Source organism: Engystomops pustulosus, chromosome 7 (assembly GCF_040894005.1).
Source record: "Engystomops pustulosus chromosome 7, aEngPut4.maternal, whole genome shotgun sequence".
NCBI lineage: Eukaryota > Metazoa > Chordata > Amphibia > Anura > Leptodactylidae > Engystomops > Engystomops pustulosus.
This window is the reverse complement of record NC_092417.1, coordinates 165,711,215-165,726,230: the sequence shown is the minus strand read 5'-3', so window position 1 is coordinate 165,726,230 and position 15,016 is coordinate 165,711,215. Positions and strand designations below refer to the sequence as shown.

Below are 15,016 nucleotides of genomic sequence, written 5' to 3'. Positions count from 1 at the left end.
CTTACCGATATCATGTTGCCGATTATGCAGCTGTAAAGACGGACAATGTCGTCCTTGTCCAGCCGCTCGTCCGCCATGTGAGTGTTGTAGATCAGACGAAGCTGCATGAAGGTGGCGATCAGGAACTGGTCTATGTGACCCGACATGGCTTCTGCCTTATCCTCCTGACGCAGAACTTCGTCAATCTGAAAACAAAGTTATTTGTACAATTATACTACTGTATCACACTTGTGTTGTGATGGTGTAGGAGCCAAGTGCTGGATACCTGAGCCAAAGCTTGTATACTGGTATTTATATCACCGCTGGCCACTTGGGAGATTACAAAGTTGATGGTAGAAGCAGTGTTACTGTGCATGTCATCAAAGTGCGGGGACACAGCCCGAATCCTGGGGGGAAATATACAACAGTCAGAACCGGTAAAATTTCACTGGCAGATACAAGGCAAACATAAAGGGGATCCCTTCGATCCTAGGTTTTCAGTTTGAGGGCACCGGCAGTATAATCTTCTAACCATTACTTTAGGAGATGGAAACCACCACCCCAATTATTAAGCATTTGATTGGCCATGCAGCTTTGCCCAATTCATTTCAAATAAGCCACATTGTAAAGTCAGACTTACTTTGGCTCTGGGATCAGGACTGGTTCGAAGATCTCATCCAGTTTGTGCTGCACCAAGGCCGGCATCTCGCACCTCACCGTTCCATTATCATTCTCTATTTCATCCAAGTCTAACTGGAATTCTCTAGGAATTGTGTGAGTCGGCTCCGGGTGTCCGCCCATGTTCCTGGCTTGACTGTAGAAAGACGACTATGATTAGGTCAAAGAAAATCAGGTACAGACAGGAGATATTCACCCCGCTGTCTATAGGAGAGGCCAATCTACTTGCACATGCAACAGGAAGAGAAGTCTTATAGGGGGTTTCTGGGACTTTATTGACCTGTACTTGGGGTTAGGCAATCAATACATGATCAGTGACCACTGACCAATATCCGCAGCCACAGTGCCATAACCAGAGAATGTGCAACTTAAAACCAATGTCTTGCATTGTGGGAAGCTTCCATTCAAATTAATAAATACTGTGGCTACCAATATCAGATGGGTGGAGGGGTTGGGTGGCGCGATCTCACAACTAAAACATTGATAAACTACTTAAAAGACTACAGAAAACTAGTTAAAAAAGGTGATAAAATAAGTGACATTTTGGATATTGTGCCAGCCACTAGAAGGCGCTAATGAGACATTGCAGACATTTTAAAGAGACTCAACAGTTATAACCAGGCAATTGCTGACAGATCTAGTTAGCGGAATGGAGAGCTTGTTTGTCATGAGAAGATACAATCCTGGAATATAAACCCAACAAGTCTCCAGGACCGCTATCTAGTCTAGTCTTCAGGCATCCAGACATTTGTCAGTCTGTACAGGACGCTCCGCAGATACAGAAGTTTGGCAATCCTTGGCTGTACCATAGTGTATAAGTGGAGGTACAGTTAATAACGTTACCACTGCTGCTTTATGTTTTAGAGCAAATACCCCTCAGTTGTTTGGGGTAGACTCCTCTGACCTAAACCCACCAGCCACTTATCAGCTTAATTACAAATGGATGATCTGTAACAGGGTGCGGTCACACGTTGCAGTTAAAACTGCATCGCAATTAGTTTTGGGTTGGTTTTGACAAGTAAAAAGACATCAAATCAACAGGTGAATGTAATTTGTGGAACAGCTTCCTCCTTCAAAATCAAATTCACCCATGTCTTTAACCTAAAACCACCACAAAACTAATTGCGATGCAGTTTTAACTGCAACGTGTGACCGCAGCCTCAATCTAAGGGAGAACGCATTTGCATGCAGATATTAGATTCAGACGGTTCTGAACATTACGTGTGATGCTTTGGAGGTGATCAGTGCGGAGGAATGATACTTACATCCTATAAGTGCGATACATAATTCTGTCCAAAGAAAGGCAGCGATAGAAGAACAGAGCATTTAGTGCTTTGTCATTTACATACATGGTGTATTTCATTGCCAGGTGGATGCTGGACTTACTTGAGTTTGGAAGACATGTCTTCAGGAGGGGCTTTCCGCAGCAGACTGGCGTTGGCATTCTGGACCCGCTGAGGTTTCTCTTCTGGTTGCTTGGCTGGGGCGGGTGCGGCCTGTTTCTTACCCGCACGTTTTATCCTCTCCTCGAGCATGCTCATGTCTTTCTCAGAGAGCTAGAGGGAGAAATTCATATAGAAAACCATTAGCCACGGTTAGGATACTGCAATGACACTCTGTGCTGCAAGGAGACGACACTTACATTTCCGATAAGTTTGAAGACTTGCTCTCCGTGCACATTGTACACGGTCACGATGGTATTGAGAGCAGCATTGCGCACGGTGGTATCTCTATCCCCAATGTGGACTGCGATCTCCTTCAAAGCTTTGGCTGGCGTTGGTTGGCAGACATTCACACCGTAAGATTCGACCAGGCAGCCGAGCTCCTCCAGGCACTCTGCAGACAGAGATGCAAGAAATTAAGGGGCTTGCAGGATGCTTCCCAACGTGGTATACATACACACATACACTAGTACAACTAACCAGCTCTCTGCTTGGAATTCTTAGACTTGATCCCTTCCATGACAAAGTTAAACATCTTGCTGGCTGGGTACACCTGGCACATTTTGTTCAGAATGGCACGCACATCCTTTCGTACAACATCTTTTGGCTCGCCGACCTGTGGGAGAGACCAGATAAAGTTTGCTTACCAAGAGAACACACACCGCTTGCACTACTGGCCCCAGAAGCTCCTGTGTGGTTTCAGTAAGGGTGATGCCACACATGGGGGGACATTTACTTAAAGTGTCGGTGTCTGCATTGGCTTTGTTACCGACCTGCTCTCGAAAAGAAGACACACATTTAATATTGTGGAGCTGTGCAGAGACATTTCTGGCGCTGAGACCATTTTCTGTCCCTGGGACCAAAATCTGTCCCGAGCACCAGAAATGTGTCCAACAGTCCCTGCTAGACCAGTTTTCTTTTGGTCTACTTTCCGCCAGTTTACAGCGCCCAAAAATGGCTGTGACACATATTAATTCTGTCCGAGTTTCCACTCCGCCAAAGCCACGCCCCTTTTCGGAGAAGAGTCGGAGCAGACGGAAAAAGGCATTTTTTTCTGTCCCCGACAGCTAATAAATAGGTCTGAGAGCAGAACATGTGGTGAGAGCGCCACAAAACTGCCGGAAACGCCATAGTAAATGTCCCCCATGGTGTTTTGAACCCATTTTTGGTCTGTTTTTAAGCACTCCATTAAAAAACGTATGCGTTAAAAAAACTCATCCGTTTAACGCATGCGGTTTTTGAGAACGCATCACTTTGACAGGTTTTACCAATTATCTTAATCAAAAATGGTGAAATAGGATGCGTTTTAAAAAAACCGCATGCGGGTTTTTTTAAACTGCCTTTAAGATAATTGGTAAAACCTGTCAAAAACTGATGCGTTCTCAAAAAACGCACGCTTTAAAAAACGGATGAGTTTTTTTTAACGCATGCGTTTTTTAATGGAGTGCTTAAAAACAGACCAAAAATGGGTTCAAAACGCCATGTGTGGCATCAACCTTAGGGGGATCAGCCATTTAAGGGCAGGGCATTGCTGAAGCCAGGCACAGGCCTCAGCGAAGACCTGTACACACAGTACATACTGATCCATAACTGCTCAGTGATTCAGCACCCTATATAAATAGAAGCAGCAAAAAAAAATAGAGCAGACACCACCCATTGTCTGGAAAGAGCAGTTAATATGGCTACGCCATTAAGGACAAAAGGTATCTAACCATCTTATCCCCGTGCAGTTTCCGTCACTTTGATTTTGCAGCCCCAAAACCAAAGATTACGTAGCATTGATCAGCTCATCAGGGTTACGATGGAAACCTTTATACATCACCCATAATGCCCTAGATGACATGTGGTAGGAGTGATGTGGAGTCAGCTGGCCCCTGTGCACATGGTTGTGTCACCACAATGGCTCTGGGGGTACCACAGTACACAGCACCGCAGACCCCAGGGTGCAACTCATCATCCTCCAGCATCAACTCCCACTAAAGTGATCCAGAGAACACTCACCTTTAGCAGCAGGTAAGGGATAAAGGAGGTGGCCTCCAGCTCGGTCATATGGTATTCCTCTTGGCTTAGCATGGTGAACAGCAGCTTCAGGTATTCCAGAACCTTCATCAGGACACTGGTGTTCGTGTCAAAGAAGCGCAGGGTGAACCACTTAAGTACGAGGTCCAAAGTGCTCATAACGCCTTCCTTCTCAGTCTCCAAGTGCTAAAGGGGAAAAACAATGATATTACTTCTAAGAGCCTCACTAACTTCCACCGCGGCATTGAAGGGTGGGAAAAGTGCCATGAAAACGTGGGGTCATTACTTACATCAGTCATTACTGCCATGGCCTTTATGTGGCGCTGGAAGTCAGCGTGAAACAGCTCATCCTGCAGCCACTTGGCAATACAAGTAGACATCTGAGTTTTCAGCTGCTCAATATACTCGTCACGAGGAGCGGGAAAGTTCCATTTGAGGACCTGCAAAGGAATGGAAATAGTCAATACTAAATAGGTAGAGGGCTTCCCGATTCACTCCCGATGACATGGAAATGAGGATTTCATCTGCCCGATATATCGTTTTGTCCAGAAGGGACAACAGTTCTCTCATTACACATTTTAAAAGGAAACCTACCATCTCGGATCTACCCATCAAGGTAGAACCGGCGGCAGGTTCATTGAATAAATATCATCGAAGCCTTTTTAGAGCCAATCCTCCAGATCCCGCCAAGTTCTGAAAAGTTATTAGCCTAATATGCAAATACGTCAGGCTACCGGGAGGAATGGAGTATCTGGAGCTAAGCTACACGGCGGAGCTACTCCACGCCCCAGTAGCTTCTTTCAATCCACCTATATCCTCTGTGTAGCTCCTGGTAGCTGCGCACTCGTTCGACACACGACCCAATTTTACTGAATTTCTGATTGGCCGCAACTGGTAGTACCGTGAGGAGTGTGGACTGGAGATAAGAGTACCCCCTTACACCCAAACTGCCTCTTGGGAAAGAAGAAGACTACAAATCCTGGATGTTTGATCTCTGCAGATTTCTCCTTTTGATGAAGTAGCCAACATTACCCAGTGATGACAGAGGTATCCTGTCCTTAACTTAATAAGCTGCCCTAACCAACTAAAAAGGCCCTCTACTAAGAGACAGTAATTACATAGATGACCGAAAATACAAAAAGACAGACACCACAAAGCCTCTAAGGATTAATGCTCACCTTTAGCCCCTTCTCCTCCTTGACCCTCTGCTCCTTCCCATTGGGAACTAGAATGTATATTGGGCCGGACCGGTCCTCCTCTTCCTTCACGGGTTTGCTTGGCACCTTTTTTGCGGGCACAACCTGAGGGCATTGACAAGACAAATAAGGGTGAGTAATGCATTCACTATGGGGCTCATGGACCCACTGAGAAATCTATTGGTGGAGTTAACATCCGGTGAATCAAGGAAAAGGAAAAAAGCAAGTGATGTAAGTGTTATGGAGTCAGCTGGCCCCTGTGCACATGGTTATGTCACCAGCCTTGGTCTGCAGAGTGCGCAGCGCTCGGCGCCGCAGCACCCCAGGTGCAACTCATCATCCTCCAAGAAGCTTCACCTTCCACCCGCATATACTCAAGCGAGTGCGTCATACACACCAAGGGTGGAAAGATACAGAGCAACACACGTGGGACAAAACCAGGCCCCAGAAAGGGAAGTTTGGTTACCGCCTGCTTAGTTTGCTTGGCTTTGGAAATGCTGGTGTTGGCCTTGGTTGGGGTCATACTGGTGTTACCGTCAGATGACACCGATTGGGTCTAATAGAGGAAGGACTGGGGCTTAAAAGCGCAGCAGGATGCAATTTACACAACAGTAGATTACTACAACGCATAACAAAATAAAATTATCCCCAATCCACTGGGAGGATAACTATTAGATCATTACATTGCACTACAAAGAGAAAAAAAAAAACCCAACCCTATCATATGTAATCTATTATTATGATCAACAACAATGTAGAGAACATACCTTTCCTTTGGATGCTAGCCCACCTGGCTTGGTCTTCTTTGGGTCTGGCTTGCTCTCTGAAGCAGGTGGTGCAGAGTCGTATACAGCTGAAGAATAATAAAATTGTATTAGGACAGCACCTGCAGATGTATTGGAAATGGGCAGCTTTCTAACGCAGACCTCACATGTTAGCATACATATCTACCGCCGCCATGAGCTCCGGCACAATACATGAATCCAAGTTACTAGACCATGGAGGTCACCATCGCATACATACCAGCTGCAGGGGCAGATGCTGGAGTGGGTGCTGCGGCTTGCTTGGAAGAGGTCTTGCCAGGTGGCGGAGCAGGTTTGGCTGGCATGCTGGCTTTAGCCTTCTCCAACAAAGCAATGACCTGGTCCTTAGATGCAGGCTACGAAGAAAAAAATAGTAAAAAGTTACAGGCTCTATGTACTGTGTATAGTGGATATGTTATAAATGGAGACACAACCCATTTAAAACGAAATGTTTCTTACCTTCAGTTTACCAGTTGCTTTAGACATCTTCTCAAACCCAATATGCATCATGAACATGGGCAGTGCCTCCTGGGCCTTCTTACGCACGTCACCATTACGGTCCTCGAGGCAGGCGTATAGATAAGGGACACAGAACTGCAGATCTGAGGGTACTGTGCGCAGGGTAGGAAGCTTCTCTGCCAGCCATCCAAGGATCTACAAAAGCCAAAATATTTTAGCATCCAAGACAATAACTGCCACAGCATAGAAGAGAGACTTCAAGTTGTCTTATGTGCAATCAAGGAGACCCCGAACCCCAACGCATCACAAAAACAATTGAAAGGATTAGTGCTGGTGCTGAAACCGTTACCTCTTGTCTCAGGAAAGGATTTTCTCTCTTCAGTTCTTCGGAGAGATCTTCGCCTTCTAACCATTCCTTCATGCCAGTTTGCTCCACCCAAGAATTTAGTGTTAAAAGCGCTGCAGCTCTGACATTTGCCTAACAAAAATAAAATAAAACTGCGTCATCTCAATGACTATGGCCAGATTTGGCCAATGTCATCAGACAGATTAGATCGAAATAACCTTCACACAGAGGACACCTTATAAAAGGATCGGATCTCAACTATGAACATTGAGCCCTGAATCAGAGACCCCCATATACTGCTGTGGGGATGTCAGAGAACATTACATGAGGCTGCACAAAGAATATTGAATACATGACCAGCTGGAGACCAGAGAGAGGCCCTTGGAGATAGGAGATCTGCACTGACAAATTCCAAGACTGGCTCCTTCCCATGGAGTAAGGGAATGTGTTAGGGAACAAGAGGTTCTAAAGGGACTCACCTTGCTATCCCCCATGACGGTTATGATGGGCATACCCAGGTTCTTCACATGCTGCTTAATATTAGGACCCATGGCTGTGGCAAGTTGCTGCAGGATGTTCAAGGTCTGCTGAACCTAAAGAAAAAAAATATTTACATATATAAAGACTATATCATCCAAGGAAGGCTTAACCTGTCCTAAGGATCAAACACATATAAGCTTGCAAGGGGAGGAAAGTCCATACCAGGATCTTATTAGAGTCATTGAGCCTTCCCTTCAGGGCACTGGGGAGTTCTCCAATATTAGGAAGGATGAACTTGGCCTCATTAAGGATTGTTGTGACTTCATCTAAACCTTCCTTGCGGATTTTCCAGTTTTTGTCTCCGATCTTGGACACCAGGTCAGAAGTAATCTTGTCACTAGAGAATATAAATCCACACTAGTTAGAGATGCCTCAGTTACATGCAAGGGCTCCAGTTTTTTTGGTGTTGAAAATACAAACCCGATTTCAGTGCGTGGCAGGAGATCCATGACATCTGCAGGAGTGTCCTCTTCCTGGTCCTCACCATCTTCACCAACATCTCCTCCCGCACCAGACTTTGTGGACCCACGGGTGGGTGCTGACGGAGTCTGTCCCTTCATCTGTCAATCATATCAGATCCACTGATTTTGGGTCTATACACATATTCACATCTAGTCCAGTATGTGAAAGGCGGATTAAGCCGCCATATTTCAACCAAAATTCATCCATCTACTTACCTTCTCAAACTCTGCATCAATTTGAGAGAGAAGAGCAGGTTTCTCTTCTTCGAAAAATATCCGCAGAGGAGCACCCATATACAAGAACATGACGCCCAGCAGTGTGATGGCAGAAGTCCTGATGGCCTGCAGTTACGGAAGGTCATTAGCCAAAGGTTGGTGTGATTAGTAATGGTACAAAAACCTGAAGTCAGCCCTTTAAGAAACTTACAGGGTTCGTGGCGGCTAGAGCAGTCTTCACATTGCTGATGAAAGCCTTGACATTGAGCCTGAAAATAGATGGATAAAGTTTCATTAAGATCCCAGCAGTTACCCCTCTCCCAAATCTTTGAGACAGAACAAACTTACCCTGTAAATCCAAACTCTTTTATAGCATTTGACAGCCAGTTCAGGGTCTCCGATTGGTTCTTAGGATTTTTCTGTGCAAAAGCCAGGGAGACGACCTAGAAATATACAGGCACATGTAAGTCTGCTGCCTGGTACCTAGTTATTATAGGATAGACAAGAGTCACGGTCATGTATTACCTGCTCAGCAGTCCACGGCAGGGAACAAGCCTCAGCTATAGCACTTAAAGCTTCCTTGGCATTTCCTCCACACTTCACATCTCCAACCTTGTCTACAAGTCCATCAAGGACGATATTGGCAGAAGTCTTAGAAAAGTTCCCCTTCTGAGCAACAAGAGCCACAATGTGCAACTTCATCTGCATGACCTAGGATTGAAGTATGACAGCAAAGTTTAGAGAAATATGAAAAGGGGACGCGAAAAGCCACAGAAAAAGTTGACAAACCTGGAAATTTGTTTCTTTAAAACCAGGTTTCTTGGCCAACATTTTGATCAGTGCTTGGCAGGGAATGTCGTTCCTCTCCATCGATTCGACAGACTGAAAATAGAAAAGAAAGAACATCGGAAACTTTAACATGGACAGGAGATAAACTTAATTAATAGATTCCTCCCCTCGCTATAAGCAGAGTCGCAACCAGAGACGGCCGACCGTGCATTCTATCTTAATAGGTATCAGCCAGGACATGGCATAATTAACTTGTTAAAGATATTCCCAAACCAGCCCCATCAGGTAGGGTATGAAACCTTTCTAGAGAAGCCTCTAAAAAAAATAATATTTATTTATTTCACACAGACATAATTGGATAGCCTGATAAGAATCTCAGCCATATTTTGGGTCCTATCTCCATTAACACCAGAAGCCCGTTTCTACTTTGTACTATTGAACAGAATATTGTTGGTAGCGACTCCTGAATTCTAAAGACTAGAGATATTTTTTTAAATAAGTAAAAATGACTGAGATTTCACATAGAGGGAATTCTAGAATGTCATCCAATACCAAAGGGGTTTGGTAGTTTAATCGGGTAAAATCTGGTGATGTTAGATGTGCTTACAACTGGCAATTGTTTTAAGAGCCACTTACCTTCTGGAATTCCTCCATGCTGGCCAACCTTTCTTTCCAGTTGCCACTGTCCAGCTGTTGCATACAAGTTGCAGGAAGAACAGTCGCTGCCTTCTCTTCACAAGCTTCAGGCTGCAAAAATCAATCAATTGCTTAGGAGATACCACAGACCCATCCTCAGAAAGCTGTTTATACCAAGAAGCTTCCAGATACTTACAGAGAGCTCTTGTTCAAACACCTCTTTTACGTCTGCTCCCTTCTTTCCTTTAGCAGCTCCAGCGCCCGCTGCTGGGGCTTTACCCTTCTTCACAGGACCTCCAGCCTTGAAAATGGAGTACAATGGTTACACAGTCATGATCCATCAACCTAATAAAGCGCTACCTGTTCGGGGATTCCAAATACCTTGGAAGGTGGTGGCTTCTTGGGTGCCATTCCAGGTTTTGCCGCTTCCTTTGTATCTCTTTCACTGGCTGCACTTGGTGCAGATGCCGCTTTCCCCGGAGCTGGAGCAGCAGCTTTGGTTTCCTTCTTCTCTCCAGATACACCTTTCTTACCGGCTAGTTCAACCTTGTCAGCACATTCCTTAATCTGGGATTAGAAATAAATCATCTACCCATTAGATACAACCACTGGGTGCTCCACTGATCACCTGCCCCCCTTAAGACAGCAGCTGGAGGTTAAGGGAATGGTGATATGGGACCCTCGCTTACAGTTAAAGAAATGTTATAATCCACCTTATTGCAATGAGTCCTCACCCTATCCAGCTTCAGCTTATCCACTTCAGCAAGAAATGGGTTAACCGCCTTCTCTCCCACTACTTTCTGAGCTGTACCTAGGGCTTCAAAAGCTGCATCTCTCACTTCTGGTGCGGAGTCATTGATTTGCTAGGAAGAAGAAAGTTGTCGATTTTATGGTCAAACTATCCAAAAACAAAAAACAAACCACACAACTAAACAATTCTCGAACACCCCTTCATCTTAGAATGTACTTACCTTGAGGAGTGCTGCACAGAATGGCTTCAGTAAACTTTTGGGTAGGGTCGAGGGGGTGCAGTGGCGAAAGCTTCTCGCGAGGAATAGAGATGTCTGTTGCTTTATGGTTGGGTTCTTGTTGTCCATGACGGCGAGGACATCTTCACTTATGTTCTGTAGTGTTGTCTGGAAGGAGAAGAGTACGGTCAGATGTGTGGTGAGTGGGCCTGGGGGGGGGGGGGGGGGATCGTAGGTAACGTGCCTGGGATCACTTACAGTGAGAAATATGGCATCAATCGCCTCCTGCAGGGCTTGTACTACTTGAGGCTTCTTCTCCTTAAACTTCTCCAATATAGTTGGCACAACCTTAGACAAACAAAATAAAATGTTAACCATGTAATTGCAGATCAGTTTACTTTAAGTGGTTGTAAGAACCTGATCGTCGAGCGTCCGAATAGCAAACAATCATGGAAGTCGGACCCAAGTGATCCAGAGAACAAAGCATGGAACCTGCCACTCAATTCAAGAGCTTAGGGAGTAAGCGCTTGCCCATCTCCAGCACTCAGACAGTGAATGGGAGCGCCATTCTCCAAGGGTGGTGGTGAACATTTGCACATGTTTCGCTTGAAACATGTGCAATCTAGCAAAGGTCCTCCCCCGGGCGTTACCATTACTATTGTCAACACAACACTAGCACCACGAGTAACCACACTCCAACCGGGTATGATGTTAGAAAGTCATCCCCTATCCAAGTTGATCTCATTTCTGTTGGGAAATAATGGTTCACCCTCTAACCGTTAGCTGGCAAGTTAAAGGGCTCAATGGATCAGCGTGGCCACTTCTCAGTACAAGGCACCGTAACATCAATAGTGCGGTTATGTCTGTTGCTGTAGCATAGTTCACTCAAGTCATTCTAGTAGGGTTTTCCATAACAAACATTTCTCCCACTGACTGGTGCATCACCGATTGCCAAGGAGGGAGGGATCCAAATCCCCTCTACACGTACGAGAGAGCAGAACAGACATTTAAAAATTGTGATGGAGCGTTAAAAACCCCACACATGGGGCGAGTTTGTTGGAACGTAAAACTGAACCCAACATTTTAGTCCACCAGGTCTACATTCAGGTCATTAAATCCAGCGGGCAAACTTGTGTATAACAGGCCTAAAGCCCCATGCATGAGTAAAGAATGTATTAAAAGCAGCTGCACCATACAACCCTATGCATCCAAAAAGTCCATCCATGTACATAGCCGTAATATGCACCACAGTGTACCATGAGCAGTACCATGGAACATATAAAATATGGGCCAAATACTTGCTGCATAGAGTTGTGCGCCATATGCGGCTGCGAGATAGATATATATTATCCAGAACCAGCCATCAGTCATTTGCCAGCTCTCCGTAGTTTATACAAATATGGTGCAATACGTCTCGTATTTACAGCGAGACCATATGGTCCAGTACATGAGGCCTAAGTTCTGTCCTGGGGGGTCCTCTTGACACAGTGCAGGTGGTAGCTGAGAGGAGGACACTGGGTAAGTTGAAGTCTATTCTGGAGAATAGCTCCCATCCCTTGCATGAGACGGTGGTGGCATTGGGGAGCACATTCAGTGACCGACTGCTTCACCCCAAATGTGAGAGGGAGCGTTATCGTAAGTCATTCCTCCCCGCTGCCATCAGGCTGTTCAACAAACAAGGCCCAAACAGAAGTAACCTGCGCCCCCCATCTAACCAGTCCCTGCAGGTCCCATCCACAGACTAAACATCAAACTGCCGATCATTGCTTGTCTCTTTTATGTCTTTTTATCCCCCTTTTATTTTTGTTCATTTATCCCTAATATTATTGTTGTCATAGTTTGTACTTCACTCTCTGTACCCTCTCTGCTGCTGTAACGCTGTGAATTTCCCCACTGTGGGACTAATAAAGGATTATCTTATCTTATCTTATCTTAAGGGACTAATGAACAGTCTATTTCTCAGCTGTCCCCCTATGCTGCAAAATTGAGGCCTGCCTTCAATAAGGTAGTGCAAGGTGTAAGTCGCTTTTCTATTGATCTCCCTGGGGACACTAAAGCCGATTCAGTATGAGTGAAGCAATATTAGGGTACATTCACAGCGGTATACCACTCACCCCTCCATTGAGAACAGCAGCACACAGGGAAAGAGAATGCTCCATCCCCCCCACCCCCCCGTGTACGGCGTAGATTGGTGCCACACGTGTGGCAACATACCGCCATTGCAGTCTATGGGGACGTATATACATCCCCACAGACGGCTATCTGAATGAGGCCTTGGGACAGTCCATGCAACCTCGTCCTACATTGGAGAAAGTACAACATGCTGAACACTTCTAAGGTGTCAGTTAAGGTCTAGACATTTAACTAGCAGAAGACGCCAGGTGACGTCCACACCCTATGACTCCTAAATACTCTACAAACCTAAACGTCATGAGTCACCAGCAACAGCTAAAACACAGCATGACAATACTCACATGGCCGGCATACGAGCCAAACTTCTTCCTGAGGCCAGAAGCGAGCCCTGCCAGGCATTTGGCAGCCAGTGCTACAAGCATTACATTGGTGTCTTTACCGACCACCTGTAATATAAAATCAATATACATACATTTTGCTAAACTTTTTGTAAAAAGATGGCTTATCAGTGTAGGCTATGATTTCCAGTGTTACCTTCTTAAGAGCCCTCACAACATCGTTATAGTCACCGGGCTCAAGCTTAGGGTTTTTCACCAGAAGCTCCAGAGCTTCCAAAGCCTCCTTCCTCTCCTGCCACTTTTTGGCCTCCTAAAAATCCAATAAAAAAAAAAATATATTGTGGGGATACTTTTCTGCAAAAGACCTACCTACAGAACTCTTCAAAAGAGGATCATTACTTACAATTTTATCATAGAAATCTTTCGGCAATTTTGAGAGAATTTCAACAGCTTCCAGAAGCTCAAAGGCATCAACCTGTGGCACAGCTTCATCCTCGCCTTCATCTCCTAGGAATAAGGATTGTTAAAGAAATATCATGGTGGTTTCACAAAAGGTACAATTCTCATCTACATTCAGTCTTCTGATTAAAATACACTCAATTATGCCGAGATTACAGAAAAATTCTTCATTTGTTAATTTATGATATTCTCATCTTTATGTGATGTTAGATATGTGTCCCGTTGTAGGACCCTGGAATGCTACTGTATCCAAACAAGAAATTGCTCCATTGTGTACAAAAGGTTTCATTTTATAAATAATGGATTGCAATTTATTTTTAACTTTAAAAAAATAAATAAATTACTAAATAGATGTCGGGATGGATCCATTAATAGCAAAAGTGGATTAAAGCCATTTGTCATCCACAGAAAACAAAATGTTACTAGACTCAAATAACAGAAGAGATTAAAAACTGATACCATAACAAAATCGGCACAGAAAAAAGTGGATCTGTTTTAGCAGCGTGTTTAACACTAACAGACGATAAACTGAAGTCTAAAATGCAAAATGTGAACTTGTCCTAAGAGGAAAGCCATCATTGTTCCCAACAGCAACCAATAACAGTTCAGTTTCCATCATTATCCTCAAGAAAAATACTTGCGCTGTGATTGGGTTGTCCAGACAATGGCGCCCATTAAAGGGCATCTAACACCAGGATGAAGGAATGTATGCAAATGAGACTCCATTAACGCCTACGGGGCCTGGAGCCCCTCAAGCTTATCTGCATAAAAGCCTTTCATCCTGGTGGTAGATGTCCTTTAACCCGTTCACGACCCGTGACGTAATAGCACGTCACGGGTGCATGGAGAGGGCTCACGCGCTGAGCCCTCTCCATAGCCGGTAAGTCTTTGCTGCATATTGCTAGCACCGATCGCGGGTGTTTTCACCTCGATCGCTGCCGGCAATGATGCCGGCGGCTTCAAAAGGATGGCGGCAGCCTAGTACCCTAGGGAGTCTGAAAAGTTTAAAAAAAAATAAATAAAAAAAAAATAAAAAAATTATAATAAAAAACCCTAAAAACTCAAATCACCCCCCCTTTCCCTAGAACTGATATAAATATAAATAAACAGTAAAAATCATAAACACATTAGGTATCGCCGCGTCCGAAAATGCCTGATCAAAATATGATAACGGTTTTTCACTGCGTTTAATCCCGTAACGGAAAATCGCGCCCAAAGTCGAAAATGGCACTTTTTTTGTCATTTAAAAAAATTAAAAAATTCTATATAAAGTGATCACAAGGTCGAACAGTCCTAAAATTGATAACATTGTAAACGTCATCAAAATCCGCAAAAAACGACACCACCCACAGCTCAGTACACCAAAGTATAAAAAAGTTATTAGCGCCAGAAGATGGCAAAATCCCCCAAAAAATTTTGTACAGGAGGTTTTAATTTTTTTAAGTGTATGAAAACATTATAAAACCTATATAAATTTGGTATCCCCGTAATCGCACAGACCCAAAGAATAAAGTAAACATGTCATTTGGGGTGCACAGTGAAATCCGCAAGATC

General features: G+C 44.5%; 1 protein-coding gene and 2 non-coding genes across 8 annotated transcripts in view; all 3 read right to left on the bottom strand.

Moving 5' to 3' along the window:
- The window catches only part of CKAP5 (cytoskeleton associated protein 5), a 41,291-nt gene that overhangs the window by 7,124 nt on the left and 19,151 nt on the right, over positions 1 to 15,016 (bottom strand). For 3 of the 6 annotated variants that reach the window (XM_072118764.1, XM_072118766.1, XM_072118765.1), the window contains exons 7-38: positions 13,407 to 13,510; positions 13,200 to 13,313; positions 13,007 to 13,111; positions 10,791 to 10,880; positions 10,536 to 10,700; positions 10,299 to 10,427; positions 9,946 to 10,131; positions 9,761 to 9,865; positions 9,565 to 9,675; positions 8,929 to 9,021; positions 8,665 to 8,850; positions 8,488 to 8,582; positions 8,351 to 8,408; positions 8,140 to 8,265; positions 7,883 to 8,022; positions 7,625 to 7,799; positions 7,402 to 7,515; positions 6,926 to 7,054; positions 6,577 to 6,771; positions 6,338 to 6,473; positions 6,082 to 6,167; positions 5,781 to 5,870; positions 5,297 to 5,419; positions 4,409 to 4,558; positions 4,101 to 4,304; positions 2,580 to 2,715; positions 2,300 to 2,493; positions 2,044 to 2,213; positions 1,923 to 1,946; positions 620 to 793; positions 266 to 386; positions 6 to 185 (exon numbers count right to left, since the gene is read on the bottom strand). In XM_072118764.1, coding sequence (XP_071974865.1) covers positions 6 to 185; positions 266 to 386; positions 620 to 793; positions 1,923 to 1,946; positions 2,044 to 2,213; positions 2,300 to 2,493; positions 2,580 to 2,715; positions 4,101 to 4,304; positions 4,409 to 4,558; positions 5,297 to 5,419; positions 5,781 to 5,870; positions 6,082 to 6,167; positions 6,338 to 6,473; positions 6,577 to 6,771; positions 6,926 to 7,054; positions 7,402 to 7,515; positions 7,625 to 7,799; positions 7,883 to 8,022; positions 8,140 to 8,265; positions 8,351 to 8,408; positions 8,488 to 8,582; positions 8,665 to 8,850; positions 8,929 to 9,021; positions 9,565 to 9,675; positions 9,761 to 9,865; positions 9,946 to 10,131; positions 10,299 to 10,427; positions 10,536 to 10,700; positions 10,791 to 10,880; positions 13,007 to 13,111; positions 13,200 to 13,313; positions 13,407 to 13,510 — 4,208 coding nt within the window. The remainder of the gene's footprint in view (positions 1 to 5; positions 186 to 265; positions 387 to 619; positions 794 to 1,922; positions 1,947 to 2,043; positions 2,214 to 2,299; positions 2,494 to 2,579; positions 2,716 to 4,100; positions 4,305 to 4,408; positions 4,559 to 5,296; positions 5,420 to 5,780; positions 5,871 to 6,081; positions 6,168 to 6,337; positions 6,474 to 6,576; positions 6,772 to 6,925; positions 7,055 to 7,401; positions 7,516 to 7,624; positions 7,800 to 7,882; positions 8,023 to 8,139; positions 8,266 to 8,350; positions 8,409 to 8,487; positions 8,583 to 8,664; positions 8,851 to 8,928; positions 9,022 to 9,564; positions 9,676 to 9,760; positions 9,866 to 9,945; positions 10,132 to 10,298; positions 10,428 to 10,535; positions 10,701 to 10,790; positions 10,881 to 13,006; positions 13,112 to 13,199; positions 13,314 to 13,406; positions 13,511 to 15,016) is intronic. The other 3 variants (XM_072118767.1, XM_072118768.1, XM_072118769.1) reach the window with 3 other exon arrangements.
- LOC140071476 (small nucleolar RNA SNORD67) lies at positions 3,956 to 4,063 on the bottom strand. Its single transcript, XR_011849171.1, has one exon. It is a non-coding gene; the product is annotated as a small nucleolar RNA SNORD67 (small nucleolar RNA).
- LOC140071477 (small nucleolar RNA SNORD67) lies at positions 5,555 to 5,661 on the bottom strand. The gene has a single exon (XR_011849172.1). It is a non-coding gene; the product is annotated as a small nucleolar RNA SNORD67 (small nucleolar RNA).